At 41.4% G+C, this 17,080-nt stretch overlaps 1 protein-coding gene across 3 annotated transcripts in view; it reads right to left on the bottom strand.

Annotated features, from left to right (window-relative positions):
* LOC134634215 (enhancer of polycomb homolog 1-like) overlaps nucleotides 1-15,983 on the bottom strand; it is a 31,837-nt gene extending 15,854 nt beyond the window's left edge. The window contains exons 1-6 of one of the 3 annotated variants that reach the window (XM_063483281.1): nucleotides 15,673-15,983; nucleotides 14,848-14,971; nucleotides 3,046-3,205; nucleotides 1,770-1,915; nucleotides 1,118-1,324; nucleotides 372-520 (exon numbers count right to left, since the gene is read on the bottom strand). In XM_063483281.1, coding sequence (XP_063339351.1) covers nucleotides 372-520; nucleotides 1,118-1,324; nucleotides 1,770-1,915; nucleotides 3,046-3,145 — 602 coding nt within the window. In that variant the 5' untranslated portion in view covers nucleotides 3,146-3,205; nucleotides 14,848-14,971; nucleotides 15,673-15,983. Of the gene's footprint in view, nucleotides 1-371; nucleotides 521-1,117; nucleotides 1,325-1,769; nucleotides 1,916-3,045; nucleotides 3,206-10,924; nucleotides 11,369-14,847; nucleotides 14,972-15,672 lie in introns of those variants that run through there. The other 2 variants (XM_063483280.1, XM_063483278.1) reach the window with 2 other exon arrangements.
* Nucleotides 15,984-17,080: the final 1,097 nt, after the last annotated feature.

Raw genomic sequence — 17,080 nt, 5'->3', positions numbered from 1 at the left:
ATTAACAGGAGCAGTGAAGCCTGGCCTTCCAGAAAATATGTGGCTGACTTTTGTATGATCGGTCATGCAGACAAGCATTGTGCTGAATTTCAGACTTGGCAAGTAAACAACAGGCTAATCAAATATGGAGGTTCACCACATACACTGTCCAAAACACCACGCTGTTATCATCTCAGCTTCTTAAGATGTTATCAGAAAGCATTCCCAAAACAGGACAAGGGCACAGCCGTTAGCCATTACCCTGAATGACCCCCTTTTGAAAATCTCATCCAATCAGATAAGTGGGGCATGCGGTTTGCGAGTACAAGTGAAAAGGTCTCCTTTATAGCAACTACTTGTCTGACAAGGTGCAGTTTAGTCAACTTTCTTACCTCTTTTCCACAATTTCCAGTGTGAGGTGCAACAGTTCCCTCTTGCTCTTCTCTCTTCTTTTGATCATCTCTAAGATGGTGACAGCTCGACTCAGGTCCCTGCGCAGCTTCAGCATCTTCTCATATGAGGCCTCATCATTCTTTCGATTCTGAAAACAGAGCAGTGATGATTCAGTGTCAGAAATCTAAATTCCAATATTTTGCTTGTGAATACTGTATCAATACAGAACCGTAGCTGCAATTGAAAAAAGGTGATTAATCACAATGTTATGGCAATAGTCAGCAAATCACAAAATCTAAAAAAAATCTTTTTTAAACACCAAAATAATGTCATATTGTGAGTTAAATATTGTGATAATCTCATTCCGGGAGGTGCCTGGTGGATGCCACCTTAAATTAGTTTCCATTTTAACTGAAAATCTTTAAAAAGGTTAAGGTATGGAAATATTAAACTGCTCATCTTTCATCTTAGGGGAACACTACTGTAGGGACAAAATATTTATCTGCCTCATCTGAATCACTTTAAAGCCAATATGTTTGGACCATACCAAAACCGATGGGAACTGCTTATATAATTACGTTGGTAAAAAGATAATACAAGGATTCCAAGTTTTTATCTTCAAAAGTTGGATTGGTGAAGCCCCAGTAGACTTCTACAACTCAAATTTGCACATAAAATGTAGGTCAGCATAATTTATGTCCTTTTATTTGCCTTTATCTTACTCATTTTTGCTAGAAAGTCCTACCTTCCTAGTTTGCATCTTCTCTGTCCGTCGGCGAAAGGCCACATAAGGGTCGCTGGTGCTAGAGCCATCCCTCTTCTCCTGCTTGACGCTGGGGATGAGGCAGCCACCCTTGCTGGTTTTCCTCTTCCGGCTCCAGTAGTCAAAGACCTCCTTGATCAGTTCATCGTCCTCCTTCAGCAGCAGTTTGGCTTCCTGTAGACTGACAAGCTACAGAGCAACACAGGCCAGACCAAGTTAGTGTAATGGCCTGAGCCACATCATTCTGGAAATAAGTGCTCAGCTATGTATAATAATTAAGTCCAGCTGGTTTAAACAAGCAGTCACTATGAACAGACCAAGACACAACAAAACAAAGGCTTTAGATTTTAAGCAGTCACGCTGCCTTCAGGCACATCACATAAACTCATATTTTGTCTTTTTCAAAGTCACGTGAACTGCTTATTAGTCAAAGAAAAGTCAGAAATAGCAACTCTTAAAGAAACCACTGACAAAGAGAATGACAGGCCTCTCAAATGACTAAAATACAAGTTATGAAACATAATGGAGTTAATGCAAAAAGTGACTCAGAGCATACATTTTATTCAGTGTAAAGTGAATAAAAAGACTTGTGTGCATGCAAAGCAATACTTTCCCCACACAGGGTTACATATACCTGCTGTCCACTGCCTTTTTCCAGCCGGTCTATCATTTCTTCAAACTGCAGAGCAGTGATTTCCATTTTCTTCTTCAGCTTATTCACAAACGTCTCATCCTCTGAATCTAGGTCATAGTCTGGCTGCTCTGTATCCAAACTAAAAGCTGTGAGAAAAAAAGAAAAAGAAAAGAGTTGGTTACTGGAGAGACAGATGCAGCCAAGACAATATTTCAAAGACATTGCAGGAATGAGGCTGCTGAACTAAACAAAACATCACTTTTCTGAACAATACCAGCAGAGGCTGCAGTGTGTATCAAATTGATGAATCAATATTAGATGACTATGACACATTTCAGTCAGCAAAGCCTGGGCTTACAATACAGAGACTTTATAATTCACCATCATTTTGTATTTAGCAACAGCGCCTTTCAAGCAATGTCAATAACACAACCCATAGGATATGAACTGCTGAAGCCTTTATCTTCAGCCAACTGCAGCCGAACTTTGCTCAAAAAATAAACAGCATTTTATCATAACAAAGTGCTGTGCTTCAGTTTAGTTGTGTGCTTTCACCCATTCAATAAGGCAACACTTTAGGACAAATATGAGATGTGAATTTAATCTACTATTTGAACATAAATATTGCCCCTGGCTTTGTATTTTTTTTTGGCCCTGCCAATCTGACATTGAGATTCTGCAGAAAATAAATTAAAAGTGGCTGTCACTACTGTGGCCCTCGGGTGAAAAAATAAGATGTTTACTGCACAGCCACTATCAGAGCCACTGTAATCAACACATTAACCTGTCAAAGCCAGTGGCATTTGGAAAAGCTTGCAGTGTTACCCTCACCGCCCCTACATTTAAAATGTTAAGATGACTGCCAAATTATGGTGAAAGTATCTGCAACAGCAGTCTCAAAGTTTGACATTTCGCTAATGCAAACACAGTACATTTCATGGCTACAGTAAATGCCAAACAACAAGACTTGATCTTAAAGTTTTCTGAAGAAAAAAGCAACAACTATGTGTGTCAATATTATGTCCACATGAAAAAGCTCTAACTTTCAGAAAACCGTCCAGAAAACAAAACATACAATATAAATACACATCTCTTAGAAAAGTGCTTCTAATTACTCACAGGTTTCTCATCAAAACCACAAACACTAAAATCTCTCAATCAGCAGGATAAACACCCTGAAGCTATCCGGTGCAGCCAAACGGCAACATCACCACATGCTCACAGACCACTAACACAGCTAAGAAGATAATCCACTTGCACGCAGCCTGCTACTCACGCTGTATGTGAATAAGCTGCTTTGGCATTTTGAACTCCCCGGGGTAGAGGGACTCGTAGTGCGTGATGTTGCACTCCGCCTCGGGGACGGGGATAACCATGTTGTCCCGCTTCTCGCCATATACCTGCTGCGCCGAGATGGCCCGCTGGAGATGGTGCTCCTGAAAGAGAGAAAGAAGCTGCTGTTTAGAAAAAAAATGTAAAGACTTCTGCAGTGATCAGTATCTTGATTTGTCAAGAGACATTAGTATACAAGGAATTATTAAAAAAAGAAGAAAAAAAGACTCCGGATTGTCAACTTGTAAACAAGATGGTTTAAGAAAACAAACTAAAAAAAAATATTTTAATTACTTCAATACTCATTTTACACATCACACTCTTCCCCCCCCCACTTCTTTTCATTCTGTGGTGCATCTGCATGTACGTACAACAGTGTGTAATGGAAACAATGAGAATGACTGATTTAGTTAAGACCAAAAGTTGTTTCATTATGAGGTGCATGACATCGCTTCGCTGTGCTTGCACAGGACTAATAACCATAAGCAGTCCAGATGTTAAAGAACGCCAAGTGCTTAAAGTATTGTACTTAACAGGATGATAAATGTGATCTGTGGCCTCAGACCTCTCACATTAAAGAGATTACAGCCTAAACCTCTCACTGGAAGAGCTCCAGAGGAAGGTCTGCGAGGGCAGAGCTGTGAAATGTTTCATATACATAACATCGAGTATCCGTATGTAAAACCAAAGGATGCGCGTCAGGACTGGCTGATATTAGCCTTTTTCTGCAAATGTCTTAGGCTGGCCAGTGTTTATGGTCTGGCTGGCTTTCATCAGTATATTGGCAAATAAGATGGCAGCGGCTGATGTTTATCTATTGTGTTGGCTCAATTTTGCGCTGCCTAAATGTTGTTTTCATTCTGGGGATTTCTTTAGTTCCCTGGCACAGAAGAAGTAATACAAAAAACATTGGCATCGCTTATTGCTCCAAATGATTAGTTTTAAACATCTGTCACACTGTGAAATACAGAACTGTGAAATTCTGAGCCAATGCAGATGTTTGAAATATTTTGGCTGATAGTAGACTGAGGTACTGTTTACATCTTGTTGTGCTAGAAAAACAAATCTATACTCAGTATTACACCCAAAATTAACCAGGATTTAGTTTTTGTCTTCCTTGAAATCAACACCAGGATAGTAATAATGTTTTTCTTAGTTGGGTTTCATTTAATGAAGCATAAACGCCATCGCTGGTTATCAAACAGCAACAGATACCACAAGCACAAGCACAGACTTCAGTTAAATAAGGAACCCCAGACTAAGCTTTGTAAATCCAGCCTTTCGTATGCCTGTTTAAGAGGCAGGAAACCCCCTGCAAACCAGTTTAAAGTCTACAATCCCTTTATCACACTAACCTTTGAATGAAATAAACACACAAACAAAACAGAAATTTACGCTTAACATATAAACATCAGCTACTGCAATCAAATTTGTCAGTGCAAAGCATGATGGCAGTTGTTCAAATACAAAATGTTTCAAAACAGGAAAGGCCTGCTACATGAATGGTCATCTCTCCATCCCTTGTGAAACCCTCACTGGCTTCGTACGGTGCTGCCAACATTTCCTCTTCCTCTAGGGTGTATTCATCATCAAAGTCAGGGACAAACATGTCAGCCGCTGGGTCAAAATAAATAAATAAAAATCACACTCGTCTGAACATCCTGCACCTCCTGGGTGTGAATCCTCTTCAGTTCCCTTCGCTCATTATCTTTCAGTGTTTGTGTGGCATTTCTTAGCTGTCGTTTTTAAACCTAATCTCAATTCATTTGTCTAGGCTTGTCTGGCAGGCAAAGCATAATATTTATCATAGTTTGTTATGTCTATATAATGTATGCCAACACGGTAATGATGTCTCAGAGAAATGAGTCATCAGCAGGAGAACAGCGTAGGAGTATTAGCAAGTGCACTGCCATGTCAATGAGTTTGGAAAGGTGAGCTTCACAGTCAGCCGAGTTGGACTTTGTAGCATGTGCTTTGTGGCAAACGCCTCATTTTGAGCACCCCTCAGATAACCCCACTATCACTCACAACAATGACTCTTTATTATTTACTGCACCTCTCAGGTGGAACAAATGGAGAGAGGAAAAAAAAAGTTTACAGAAATTCTGTTGCCTATGTTGAGCCCGTGGATCGTATTAAAATACCTGCAAAGTTTCTTCAGCTGCAAATCTGGTACTCCAACTTGGCAGCAGAAGCATAAACGTGGGCAAATGACTCAGACGGTTTGACTCTTGAACTCAGCAAGTACAAAATGTTTTCATATTACACAACTGATAGTTACCTGAAATATGTGTTGTTTGGAAGAATCCCACAAAAACATGAATCTTTTTTCCCCTGTATAAAACAGTGTCTTAATTTTCCAAACAGCATACTGCTCCTCGGTGTTCAGAATCAGTGTTATTACTAAATGACAGGAGTTTAAGCAAAGCTCTCGCTTATGCCCTGGCATTAAGATCTGCATCAAAGACACTGCAACTTACTAGCACTGCACGCTCACTCTGTAGCGCACAATATCTGTAGGCCTTTTATTTGTGGTCGATGCAACAGACGGCCAATCAAGTCAAACCAACTCAAGGTCCGTCTTGCTCTAACAAGTATTTTAACAGAGCTCCTACTCATTTTACACTTCACACACGTTTTCTCAACTACAGTTTATTGGCTAGATTCTGAAATGTGGGTCAATGTTAAGAGATACCAACTGCGCCTGGCAAATATGACCACAAACAAGCATTCCCTGACAACGACTCAGTTTTATACACTTCCACACATGCATGGGTGTCTGAACTGCCTTAAATATAATTCAAAGCCATGAAGAGCTCTGCATGGAGTAACAGGGGAACCCTATCAGAGCTGTGAACTGGCATCAAAGGACACAGCATGTGCCCAGAGCTGAACCATCTGCCCCTTGTAAACGCAAAGAAAACATCTTATTGTGTCAACTGTGAAAGTGTTCACCAATGAGGATTTTAGACATCATCCACAACGTCCTAAATCACAGCATTTCCTGCTTGCCGCAGGCTCTAAAAGAGCACAAGAGAGAAATACACAACTTTTTACCAAGCACTAACTTGATCACAATCTAAAGCTTGAATAGCACTCTCAACCAAGATTGAATTTGGCACGGTTACACAAATTGAAGGGTCAGGACAAAAACAAAGCGCCAGATTCGGCTGCGAGCGTGAGCAGGCTGGGCAGGCACACTTATTAAAAATTTCACACAGCCATGTTCACTGCCCACAAACGCACAACTTCCTGCAAATTAGCCAACAGCTCTGTGTCATTGTACATTTAAAAAGTCCTTCCTGGGTTAAACCCAAACTGCAGAAGCTGTGGTTCTCTGAGCTCAGCGACTTAAAACATTAAAAGTTACACAATAAGCTTTGCACGCACATTTGAGATCAAACTTCTCATATCTAAATTAAAAGCATAGTTTAAGTCTTTGAAACACCAGCCTGTATTGATAATTACAAGCAAAAATTGAAGCACAATGATGCAAGAAATCAAACCACTCCAAACTAGTACTCAACTGAAATACATTTGTTACAAAATGTACTTAACTGTTGTCTGCACTGTTCCTCAGCAACTGTTACAGCTTAGAGAGTACTGCTTATCAAAGCGTTGTCTACTGACATGACATGAGCTTATGTAAACTACATGATCCAGTGTTTAACTGGCACAGTGAAGGATGCGTTTGCTCATAAAACCGCCACAAAGAAACTGCCCTCTCTGAACCCTACCGTCTGACATGCTGACGAACCCAGGAGCTTTGTGAGATAAGGAACCTGCATAAAGCGTGCACGTAAGGTGCCAATTAAACCTGAGCCTGGCCCAGACCTGCCTTTGCGAGCTTCTATAAAGGATATTGCTTCGACAGGTTGCAGCAGGCAGCCCTGAGCCTTCTCTGACCTAAAGATATCCTGATCTTTCACAGCTGTGATCCTCACAAGCATGGTTCACAGCCTGGGATTTCCTCTGCAGAGGAGTTGGGCGAGTGTCGGATAAAAGGATTTTGTGAATGGCACATGAGAACAAGTGAACCAGGTTATTACGGGACCCACAGCAAAAGCCTGTGTTAGCCAAACTTTCAAGTTGATGTGCCATTATGCAGTTTGAACTTTTGACAGTTTATGGATGCTGAAAATGACTTGTCCTCATGGTCTTGCTTCCAAAAAAAAGTAAAAATAAGGAACTGGGACTTTAAGTAAATTACATTTTATGCCTTTTCTTATGTCCTGCTTTGTACAATCAAGTTACAATGATGAAATGAACATATTACAAAAAGCTAAAGGTTCAAATGATGAGTTTAGCATATTTACAAGTATCATACAAGGCCTGATGCTCAGGCTTCACACTTATCTGAACACAATTTCTTTTCTGGCTCTGCATGATGTCAGTGAAAGCAGATCTCTCTCATATGGTCAATATCAGGGAACCAGCTTAGGCTGAGCACAGCGGCCACTCCCAACTTCAGGTCAAGCCTTTTGTTTGTAAGATGCAGCCAATAAGAAGAAAGCTGGCTTAAATTTAGAGGAGCTTGCACAGTTTGCATCACGCAAAGGACGAACTGAGGGGCTGCAAGGAATTAGTTTGAGCAGTGGATCATGCAAAGCTACTCTAATAGCTAATTAGTAGGCTTACTGTTCATTTTATAAGAATATGATGATTCGTGATCATGTTAATACATGATCACGAATCATCATATTCTTACATTACGAAGCATTGTATGCTTCGTAATGTATGCATTTGACTTATTATTTTGGTACAGACAACGTTTTTGGTCTTGTGACACATCTAGTGTAAAGTGGGCACAAGAAGTGAAAACAACTGGTTACAAAGTAGCTTCTAACGGCTTTTCACCCGAGAAAACACAATCTAATATTGAACCTCAGATTCTCTTGTTCTTCCCACACAAAATGTTCTGGGACTCAGTGGCAGTTCTGCTTTCTGTCACGGTCACAGATGCAGATCGAGGAGAGACAAATGAAAATCTATTTTTCACAGCACCACGCGTTCCCTCCATTAAATGTTCCCAAGAAAAATAGATGACTCCAATAAAAGTTGCCATGGCAACAAAAGTGTGGCCTCCAGCAGGTGTTTTCAGCTCAACGTGCCCAGAGGAAGGCGAGGAAATGAGGGTGGCGCATTTCAGCAAATCCAAGCACACACATTGTGTAAAATCCACAAGTACTGCTAGTTTTCCACAGATGAGAAAAAGTGATTTATGTTGAACAACACTCAAAATTCAGTGGAGAAACAATGCCGCTCAATATCAACACTCACAAAACACTGCATCACGCAGGTGCATAAGTACTATACGATTAGTATGGGGGAGGGGGATGTCCTTTCAATTTAAAGCTAAAGTGGTCACGAATGCAAGCCCCCTCTAAAGTATTAACATTTTAAATTTAACAAAGGTTAACTTAACACACACTTGTCAAATGACCCTGTAGTCAAGCTGTAATACAGTAGCTTTATGGACGTAGTGTGCAACAGACATCATTTTTGTCCATTTGTTTTTTCTGAAGGAGATCCACACGGAGCATTTTGGTGGCTGTGTTTTGTTTGGCTTTACATGTTTCTCCTGTTTGCACAGTAGCATCCAATTTTACTGTGCCACACATTTTAGTAACACTACCAGAAATCAGTGAAAATTTTAGAAATCACTCAAAGTAAGACCGTTAGTCGATTAAACAAACTGTTCAATACTTTGTGTGTTAATAAATACACACAAAGAGAAATCATGACTGCAAACAGTGTGAAGGATAGATGTAGCTTCCAGGACTGAAAAGCGTATACCTCACAGCCAGCAGGGGGCGACTTCTCTAGGTGAATAAGGACGTCTACTGTTACAGATGGGAAAACTAGCCTCAACTCCCTTCCCCTCCATCAGTAAACCATTTCCTGCTGACTTAGCATCGTACTAAATAAAACACTGAGGCAATTCTGTAAATTATAATTAAAGACAGGAGGATTTACTGGCTGATGTATTATGAATCATAAATTGTGGCATCGCAGGGACAAAGTCCATCTCTAAAGCATTTTAATTTTGTAGTCAAAAACGTGGCTTACAGATTTACCTTTTAACTTCCCCAGACGTTATGGAACAATTCAATGTGAGTGTAAAGGTAACGGCCACTGGAACACACAAACTATTTACACTATGCAGGACATGGTGCAAGCAAAGATGTCCTGTTGCATTGCAAAAATAGATTGGGTCAGAAGTTAATTGCTCGCCAGAGGTTTGAAGGTTTAAATGCTGATGAAGTTAGTCCCTTGATTATATTATAACAACAACAACAACAAAAACTTCCACCTGCTTTAGATTCTGGTTACACTTGCAAGCTAAAATTCTGAATTAAAGAGACAAAGTCATGCATATGCATTGTGACGCAACAAACACTCACAAACTGTGCCTGCTGGTAAGTTAGAACAACATAACTCTCAGCCAACATTTGGGTATTTAGTCAGTGCAACAACACCCCACTGTTGCTGGACAGGATGTGGGTCAGGGAGCTAAGCCACGCACAGGCTTGTAGTAAAACTGTCCTCTTTATCTCTTCTGTCACACTGTTATGTAATTTCTGCTGTGTATGTGCACAGTAGGTTGAGGAGGGTATGAAAGCAGGATTTCAACTTGCTTTACATCCCATCTGTGGATCATGTTTGTGTCTGCTGAGGCATCCCAGGGGGTGTATAAAAGTGAATGAGAAAAATTCAGTGGGGCCGACCAGATGAGCAGGTAATGCATGAGCAACTTAAACTTTGTCTACAATCAGAAAAACAGCTTTCATTTCAGGTATAAACTCTAAATGAAAGGCTTTGTGGTCAAAACATATAGCCTAATCTGTCTACAGGCAAATGCAAATTTGTGTATTTGGATATAATTTGAATATGTGTAATCTCAAAACACGTGAGTAAAAGCAGAACCATATAATACAGTGTTAAAAAACAAAAATCAGACTAACACTACAGTACAGGCACCTCAGTGGGCCAAACTCGTGCAATTATTAAGGAAATTCAAGTAATAAATAAGTAGTTGCAATAAGACACTTTCATAAGAGTAATTTATGCTAAGCCCAATTTTCAGAAACATAAGGGAACTTTTCTATCGTCACCGTATTCTTGCCATCGACGCTTCTAACCAATAAGATACTTGGAATATGGCTCCAGAAATGAAGACTACATCCGCGTGCTGCACTACATGAATGAAACTTCCCCAGGAATAGCACCGTCATGGCTACACCATGCATGTCGTAACACAGTTTACAGCCATTGCACCACGTATATGTGAAGAGGTGTGCAGTTATTAATCATAAAGCAGAGCTCTGGGATTTATTTATTTTTTTAAACTCCACATTCTCCGCGTAACAGGCAGCACACATGGCAGGGCTGTGGCTGTCAACACGAGGCGCCTAGCTGTCAACCGGGGCTGAAGGCTCAGTGTCTCCCCCTGGCATTTGCTAACGAAAAGTACACCACGTCCAAGGCCTATCCCGCTCGCCTTTACCAACGAGAAAGTCAACAAAATGGTGGAACAGATAGAGGTCACGTGACTTCTTTGTGCATTGAGGTACTGCTTAAAAGGAAATAAACGGACACAACACGGCTTACCAATAAAATATCACAATATTGCAACCTTATGCAGCCACTCATGGTGAAACGGGTCAGTAAAATTCAGTTTTCATCGAGCTCCATCGTGCGCACGAAAGAGAAAATATGGCGGCCATTTTGCACAAGCTTGCGCAGGCAACATAGCGGCGCCTCGCGCTATGAAAATGCCGCCAAAGATCCACCGCCAGTCGGGCAGCAATAAAATAACATACCGATTCCTCCTCTTTTTCCATCCCCGTTGGCATCTGCGGTACTGCCCGGTTGATTGAGGCATATTCGTGCAGGTCCGGCAAATCCTCGCAGCGGAAGACGGGCAGGGGCTTACTAGCATCCAGTGCCCGTGCCCGAAACGACAATTTACTCATTTTTATAATAAAAGATGCAGCATAAATCTATTCGATCTGCTAGGAATAACAGCAGGTCTGCCTCGAGTTCTCATGGATGAATCTGTGACGGTCTCTGAGAGTCAGCCGGTCGATTGAGGGCGGGCTTGGGTCCGTAGCAGCGCGAACAGAGCCGGGCAGGCCCGGGTCTCGATCGCTCTCTGTCGGTCTCTTTCTCTCGTAGCACCGCTGTTCCTCCCTGGTTCAATACGCCATTGCCAACATGGCGGACATTACAAACTCATGCAGCTCACCGCTCGCTCCAAGCGGCCCAACCCCCTCGATCACACAAACAGCCATTCCCACGCAGTTTCGCACGCGTGCGCGTTCGCGAGACCCTTGGGGTACGAGAAAAGGGAGGAAGGAGGGGCTGAATCGACAGCGGGGGCAAAAACGCTGGATGCTGATGATGGGATGTGAACTTCCTAGGCTCGGGATGTTCTTATCCTGTTATACGACAGGCTGATGCTGACGTATGAAAATACATATATTTTACATCTTCAAAAAAAAAAAAAGTATATATAAATATTTTTCAAAAATGTAAAAAGGACGTAACGCATTCATTATGCCGCCACATATAGAAAGATCGTATTAACGACTGATACACCACCGTAACTCTGAGGTTTCACGGGTGTTTTCTAGCACAGCAAGGACGCAATTCTTCAAACTTGTATCGTGTGTTAAAATTATTATGAACAACCAGAACATGCTGTATCAATTAGTGAATTGTTTTGCAAATATCGCCACCCTGTGGTGCAAACACTACACTTTTAATTATAATTGGACTGGCTTGTGTTCATGCGAATGCACAAAACGGATTAACATGGTCAGAGCCAGGAAGTAGTCCGATGTGTCGTCATCACAGCCGCAACGTTACGCCCAAATACTACAGAATATATAAAATGCTCTAGAAGGTAAACGCAACAGGAACAAAACTGGTTTAGGTTGAGCAAAAAACAAATATGAATTCTGGCCTTATTTGTGTTGTTTTATGTAGTGTTCTCTTTAAACAAACAAAAATGAAGAGCAGTGCATCCTGGAAACTGAATATAAAATACACTTACTGTAAAGAAGTTACTGTCCAGATATATAAAAATGACAGTATCTTTTATATATTATACTATTATACACTATTGATCTAATGACTCTAGCGGCCACTGAAGTACAGTGAACTATCATGTTCATGAAAAGTATGATTTAGATGATTTCAGTTTCATGACATTATGTGTGCCACCAGAAGATGGGCACACTGGTCATTATGGGATAAATATGGTCAGTACCAGGTTAGTTCAGTTACTACTAAGGGGTCCAAAGAAAATATCCCACACAACATCATCCTGATCCATTAAAATGCAGTATGGATCCACACTTTCATGTAGTTTACAACAACTTGTGACCCTTCCAAATGTAACAACAGAAAATGAAGACTCAAACCTGGTAACATTTTTCCAAACTTCTACTGTCCAATTATGGTGGGTACTTGCAAACTGCGGGCTCAGTTTTTCGTTCTTAGCTGACAAGAGTTACACTCAGTGTAGTCTTCTGAGCTGTGGATCATCCGCTTTAAGGTTCACCGTGTTGTTCATTCACAGATGCTCTGTGTAACCACTGGGTATTTGAGTTACTTTTACCTTGCCCATTAGCTTAAAGCAGTGTGGCCATTCTCCTCAGACCTCTGGCATCAACAAGGTATTGTCACAAACCGCACTGCTGCTCCCTGGATATTTTCTCTTTTGTGAACATTTTCTGAAACCCTAGAGACGGTTGTGTGTGGAAAAGTCCCAGTAAGTCAGCAGTTTCTGAAATACTCAGACCAGGCCATCTGGCACCAACAATCCCAGGTTCAAAGCTACATAAACCATCTTTCTTTCCCCATTCTGATGCTCAGTTTGAACTTCAGTAGGTTGCGTTGGCCATGTTTACATGCCTAAATGCATTGAGTTACTACTAAAGAAAAGGTCTACCTAACAAAGTGATTACATCCCAATATAAAAAAAAGCATCTGAATCCAGGAAGAGACCTTATTCATGTCATTTTTCAAGTGCATTACTTTACCAAGTGACCTTTACTGTGTATTTCATATTTGACAATGTGCATCATCTTTTTGGTGCCTGGCCAGTAAGAATAAGAAGTACCCCAGAGTGCTACAATAACTCTTTCTAATCGGTACATACATGCCGTTTTAATCACAACAATGTTTCATGCCTTTTTTGGCAACAGAAACAAAAATACACTGGTGCATATAATGCTTTAATTTGTTAAGTGTCAATTTGCTGTGATTAACTGTAGTTTCATCTCAGCGAAGCTTCATCTTCTCATTGGTGGTTGCCAGTACAGGAAATGCTGCAGAAAAGTAAACCTACCACCCTGACTGGTCCTTCTGAGATGTAGTTTACATCTGACCAAATGTTAGATGACACATTTCTCACTTTCATTGGTGCATCATTGTCAGCGTCACATTTTCTCACTGCAGAGAGCTGAAAGAAATCAGGGAAGCCACCAACTTCCAAACTTGTTCATTTCAGCAAATGTTTATCACAGCACATTTGCTGGTCTGTTTCATTCAATGGAACAGTAATTAAATGCAATAGCTTCTTCATTCTTGACCTTTAAGCCATTAGCTGCATGAATTCTTGTTTTCCATTTTAATGTTTGATCAAGAAAGTAGGCAGCCTGAATCAGGATATTTCTGGCTTTATGAACTCAGCACTTGTTACTTTTAATATTACTGCTCCAAGCTGATTTCTCGGCATGCAAACATGTACTATTATACACGAAGACTCAATACAGAAACTGAATATGAACTCTTACTTAGACAAACTCCAAACTATACGATGTTTTCTTTTCTATCCTGTGCATGATGCATTCACCGTTCTGCATAAAGCAAGCCAGCCTGATCCGTTGCTGCCTTACTGACCCATCAGTAAACTAAGCTAATAGATAAGATCTGCTCAGGATGCTGGAAAGCAGAGCTTTGCCAATCCGATATTGACAGAAGCATCTGAGAGGCTTGTGTTTGGAGCGATTTCGATTTCTTCACTTTATAAAGCTAAAGATAAGGCTGTTAACCAACTCTGTAAAACCTCTACACCACAGAGCCCCTACATATACTATAATGAATAGGCACAATATTGAGGAATACAAAATGGGAAGCTTACAGTTTTCATTAAAAACTACAGCATTAATACGCATATTAGGAGGAGGCACAATAGATGGGGTTGAATGCACAGACCAGCTAGGGCCTTTTTGTGTGAAGTTTGCATGTTTTCCCTGTACATGCCTGGTTTCTCGCTACAGATACATTGGCTTGTTCCATTTCCTTGATTTCCTTGATCATTCCTGCACTGCAGCCTGTTTGTTCTTATTTTTATGCCTCACCCTCCTCCCCACTTTTCCCAGTTCTCACACCCCTCATTAGTACACAAGGATCTGTCTGACCTGGGGCCACTGCCAGTCCTCACCAAGGCCTTCAATCATAAATCTCAGACCTGCTACTTGCGAAATCGATGTTAGATTAAGCGGTGATTCTAAATTCATCATAAATGTGAATCTATGTCTCTTTGTGTTAGCCCTGTGACAGATTGGCATCCTGTCCAGAGTTGTACCCCACCTCTTGCCCATTGACAACTGGAATAGGCCCCAGCCCTACTACGACCCTGAATTGGATAAGTGGAAGAAAACCATGGAAACCAGCTCGCCTCCCCTTACAGTCTTCATCAAAATCACTGAAAATAAGAAGAAACGTAAATAACCTGAGGAGATGGGTGAAAATTTTTGTGGCGATGAATACAAGATCCAGGCGAAGATTTCGGTCACAATAATCATCATCATCCATTTGGGAGACATAGGCTCACATCTGTAGACCATAATGGAGGCCTGTGAAACAAAATGAGTCAAAAAAAGAAGTGCTTATAAACATCATTATTACTGGAAGTTATTACTGGAAACAAATATCATTTCTAAGCCCAGAAGACATCCCAGCATCTGCTGTGAGATTTTCTCCTCTATAGGACACTGTAACTCTGTATGCAGGTTTACAATGGAGAAAACCTCGACAATTTCTACATCTGCTATCTACGTATACACTAACGCTGCCAAGTAAACGTTTGTACGGATGAATTTTCCCATATCCATTGGCTTTGGACTGTTTTGAAGCACACAGAGCAAGTTTTGCTCCTGCAATAGAGTACACAGTAGAGTAAGCCATATATGGTGGAACAGAGGGGTAAACAGAGCAGGACACGACAGCAAAAAAGCTGTAAGGTATCGTTTTAGCAAATAACAAGCAATTGGGCACCGCTTCGACCCCCAAAATATGAGTTTTCGAGGGCTTTTTAATTCGTTCAGTTCTCAAGACCAGACACAGCTGCTTGCACAAAGAACAGCGATATAGAGGCTAGCTTAACGCTAGCTTAGCCCAGTTACCCTGACCCTGCGCCATTTACCAGCCAGCTAACAGTTTGCAGACAGCCCACCAACAGTTTCATTTGAGCTCGCAAGTGACTTTAAAGCCACAACTTTCGCTTCCCACGGATACAACACGGGGAAAACAAGCTTGAGCTTGACTCGCAACTTACCCGATGCCAGCAAACCGACAGGGGAGGAGTAGGAGGAGGATGGTGATGGTGGCAGTTGTTCTTCTGGCTGTCATGCTAGCCTAATGCTAACGCTTGTTAGCTCCCTTCTAGGACGCCTCAGAGAAAAAAAAAGAAGGATATTCAGTTTCTTTTTATATGTCTGCAAAAAGAGAGGTCATTGGAAGCCAAAGCAAGGGTAAAGGAGGAGATGTCCTGTCGCTGACGAAAAACTTGGTTAGTTAGCTTAGGTTACTTCGACCAAAAAAAAAAATAAAAACGATCCAAAGTGACCACCAAACCACTTTACAGGCGGATTGTGATTGGACGGTGAAAGCCACCAATCACCTGTGGAGAACTCGGGGAGGATGAGCTCACTAGTAACCCCGCCCACCCACGAATAACAACAACAGAAGTAACAATAATAATAATAATAGGAAAAATGTTGTCATGCATTAATGCGAATTTATTACGGTAGTGTGCAAATAATAGGATTTAAATAGGCTTTTAAACACAGACGGAGTCAAAGGGCAAAGCTTATTAGAGCCACTTTCTGAACAGCAAATAATCAGATACATTTTTTTTCATAACATAGCTGCAGTATTTGTTACATAACTGTCTCCTGGGCTGGTCACCTCCCTCCACCGCCCTCTGCCCCTCCACTAGTTTTGTCGCAGGGCAGGGCTGCTCCTGCTTCCTTCTTCCTTCCTTTTCTGATGCTCTGATATCTGCACTGCACATTTTTCATGATCAGACACAGTCCAAAGAGAATGCTGCATAGTATAGTGGAAGCATATGGAGTCATTTTCTGTGCTGCTTCAACACCACCACCACTGCTGCTGCTGCCGCCGCCGCTTCCCACCTCCCACTACCCCCACTAGCTGTTAAAGCTGCATGCACGCCTGCCCAGTGACTCTGGGAGTGGAGGGGAGGCATCACTTTGATGAATATTGCTTTGCTCAACTCTCCCAGCAAGGTCATCAGCAGCCATCTGTAGGCAGTGGAAAAAAACCCTAATATCCATTTAGATCTGAACATCCCATTGTTTCTCTGCGTTTACACGATTCAGCCCAGTGCACCGGTTAAGTGGTTGGCACATACACTAGCTGCACATTTAAAGTTGTGCAGCATATCTGTCTCTATATCTGTTTAACAAATGCACAGGTCTGCTGGAGTACAAAAAAAATAATAATCCCAAGAGTCAGGATTTTGCACTGGTGTCAAAAATGTCATCTTCTATAGCTACAGTGACTCGAAGCACCTTCCATCCTTTCCTGCATAGTGACACTTTCTTTTCCTCTCATCTAGAGGGCAGTGGAGACCTGCGCAAAGACGCGTGCTTCTGCTGGAATTGCAATGCAGAATGCAGGATGCTCACCTCACAATCTCTCGCCTCCTGAGCCCCGAGTTA

Source organism: Pelmatolapia mariae, linkage group LG9 (genome assembly GCF_036321145.2).
Source record: "Pelmatolapia mariae isolate MD_Pm_ZW linkage group LG9, Pm_UMD_F_2, whole genome shotgun sequence".
In the NCBI taxonomy this organism is placed as follows: domain Eukaryota; kingdom Metazoa; phylum Chordata; class Actinopteri; order Cichliformes; family Cichlidae; genus Pelmatolapia; species Pelmatolapia mariae.
This window is presented reverse-complemented; position numbering and strand designations above follow the sequence as displayed.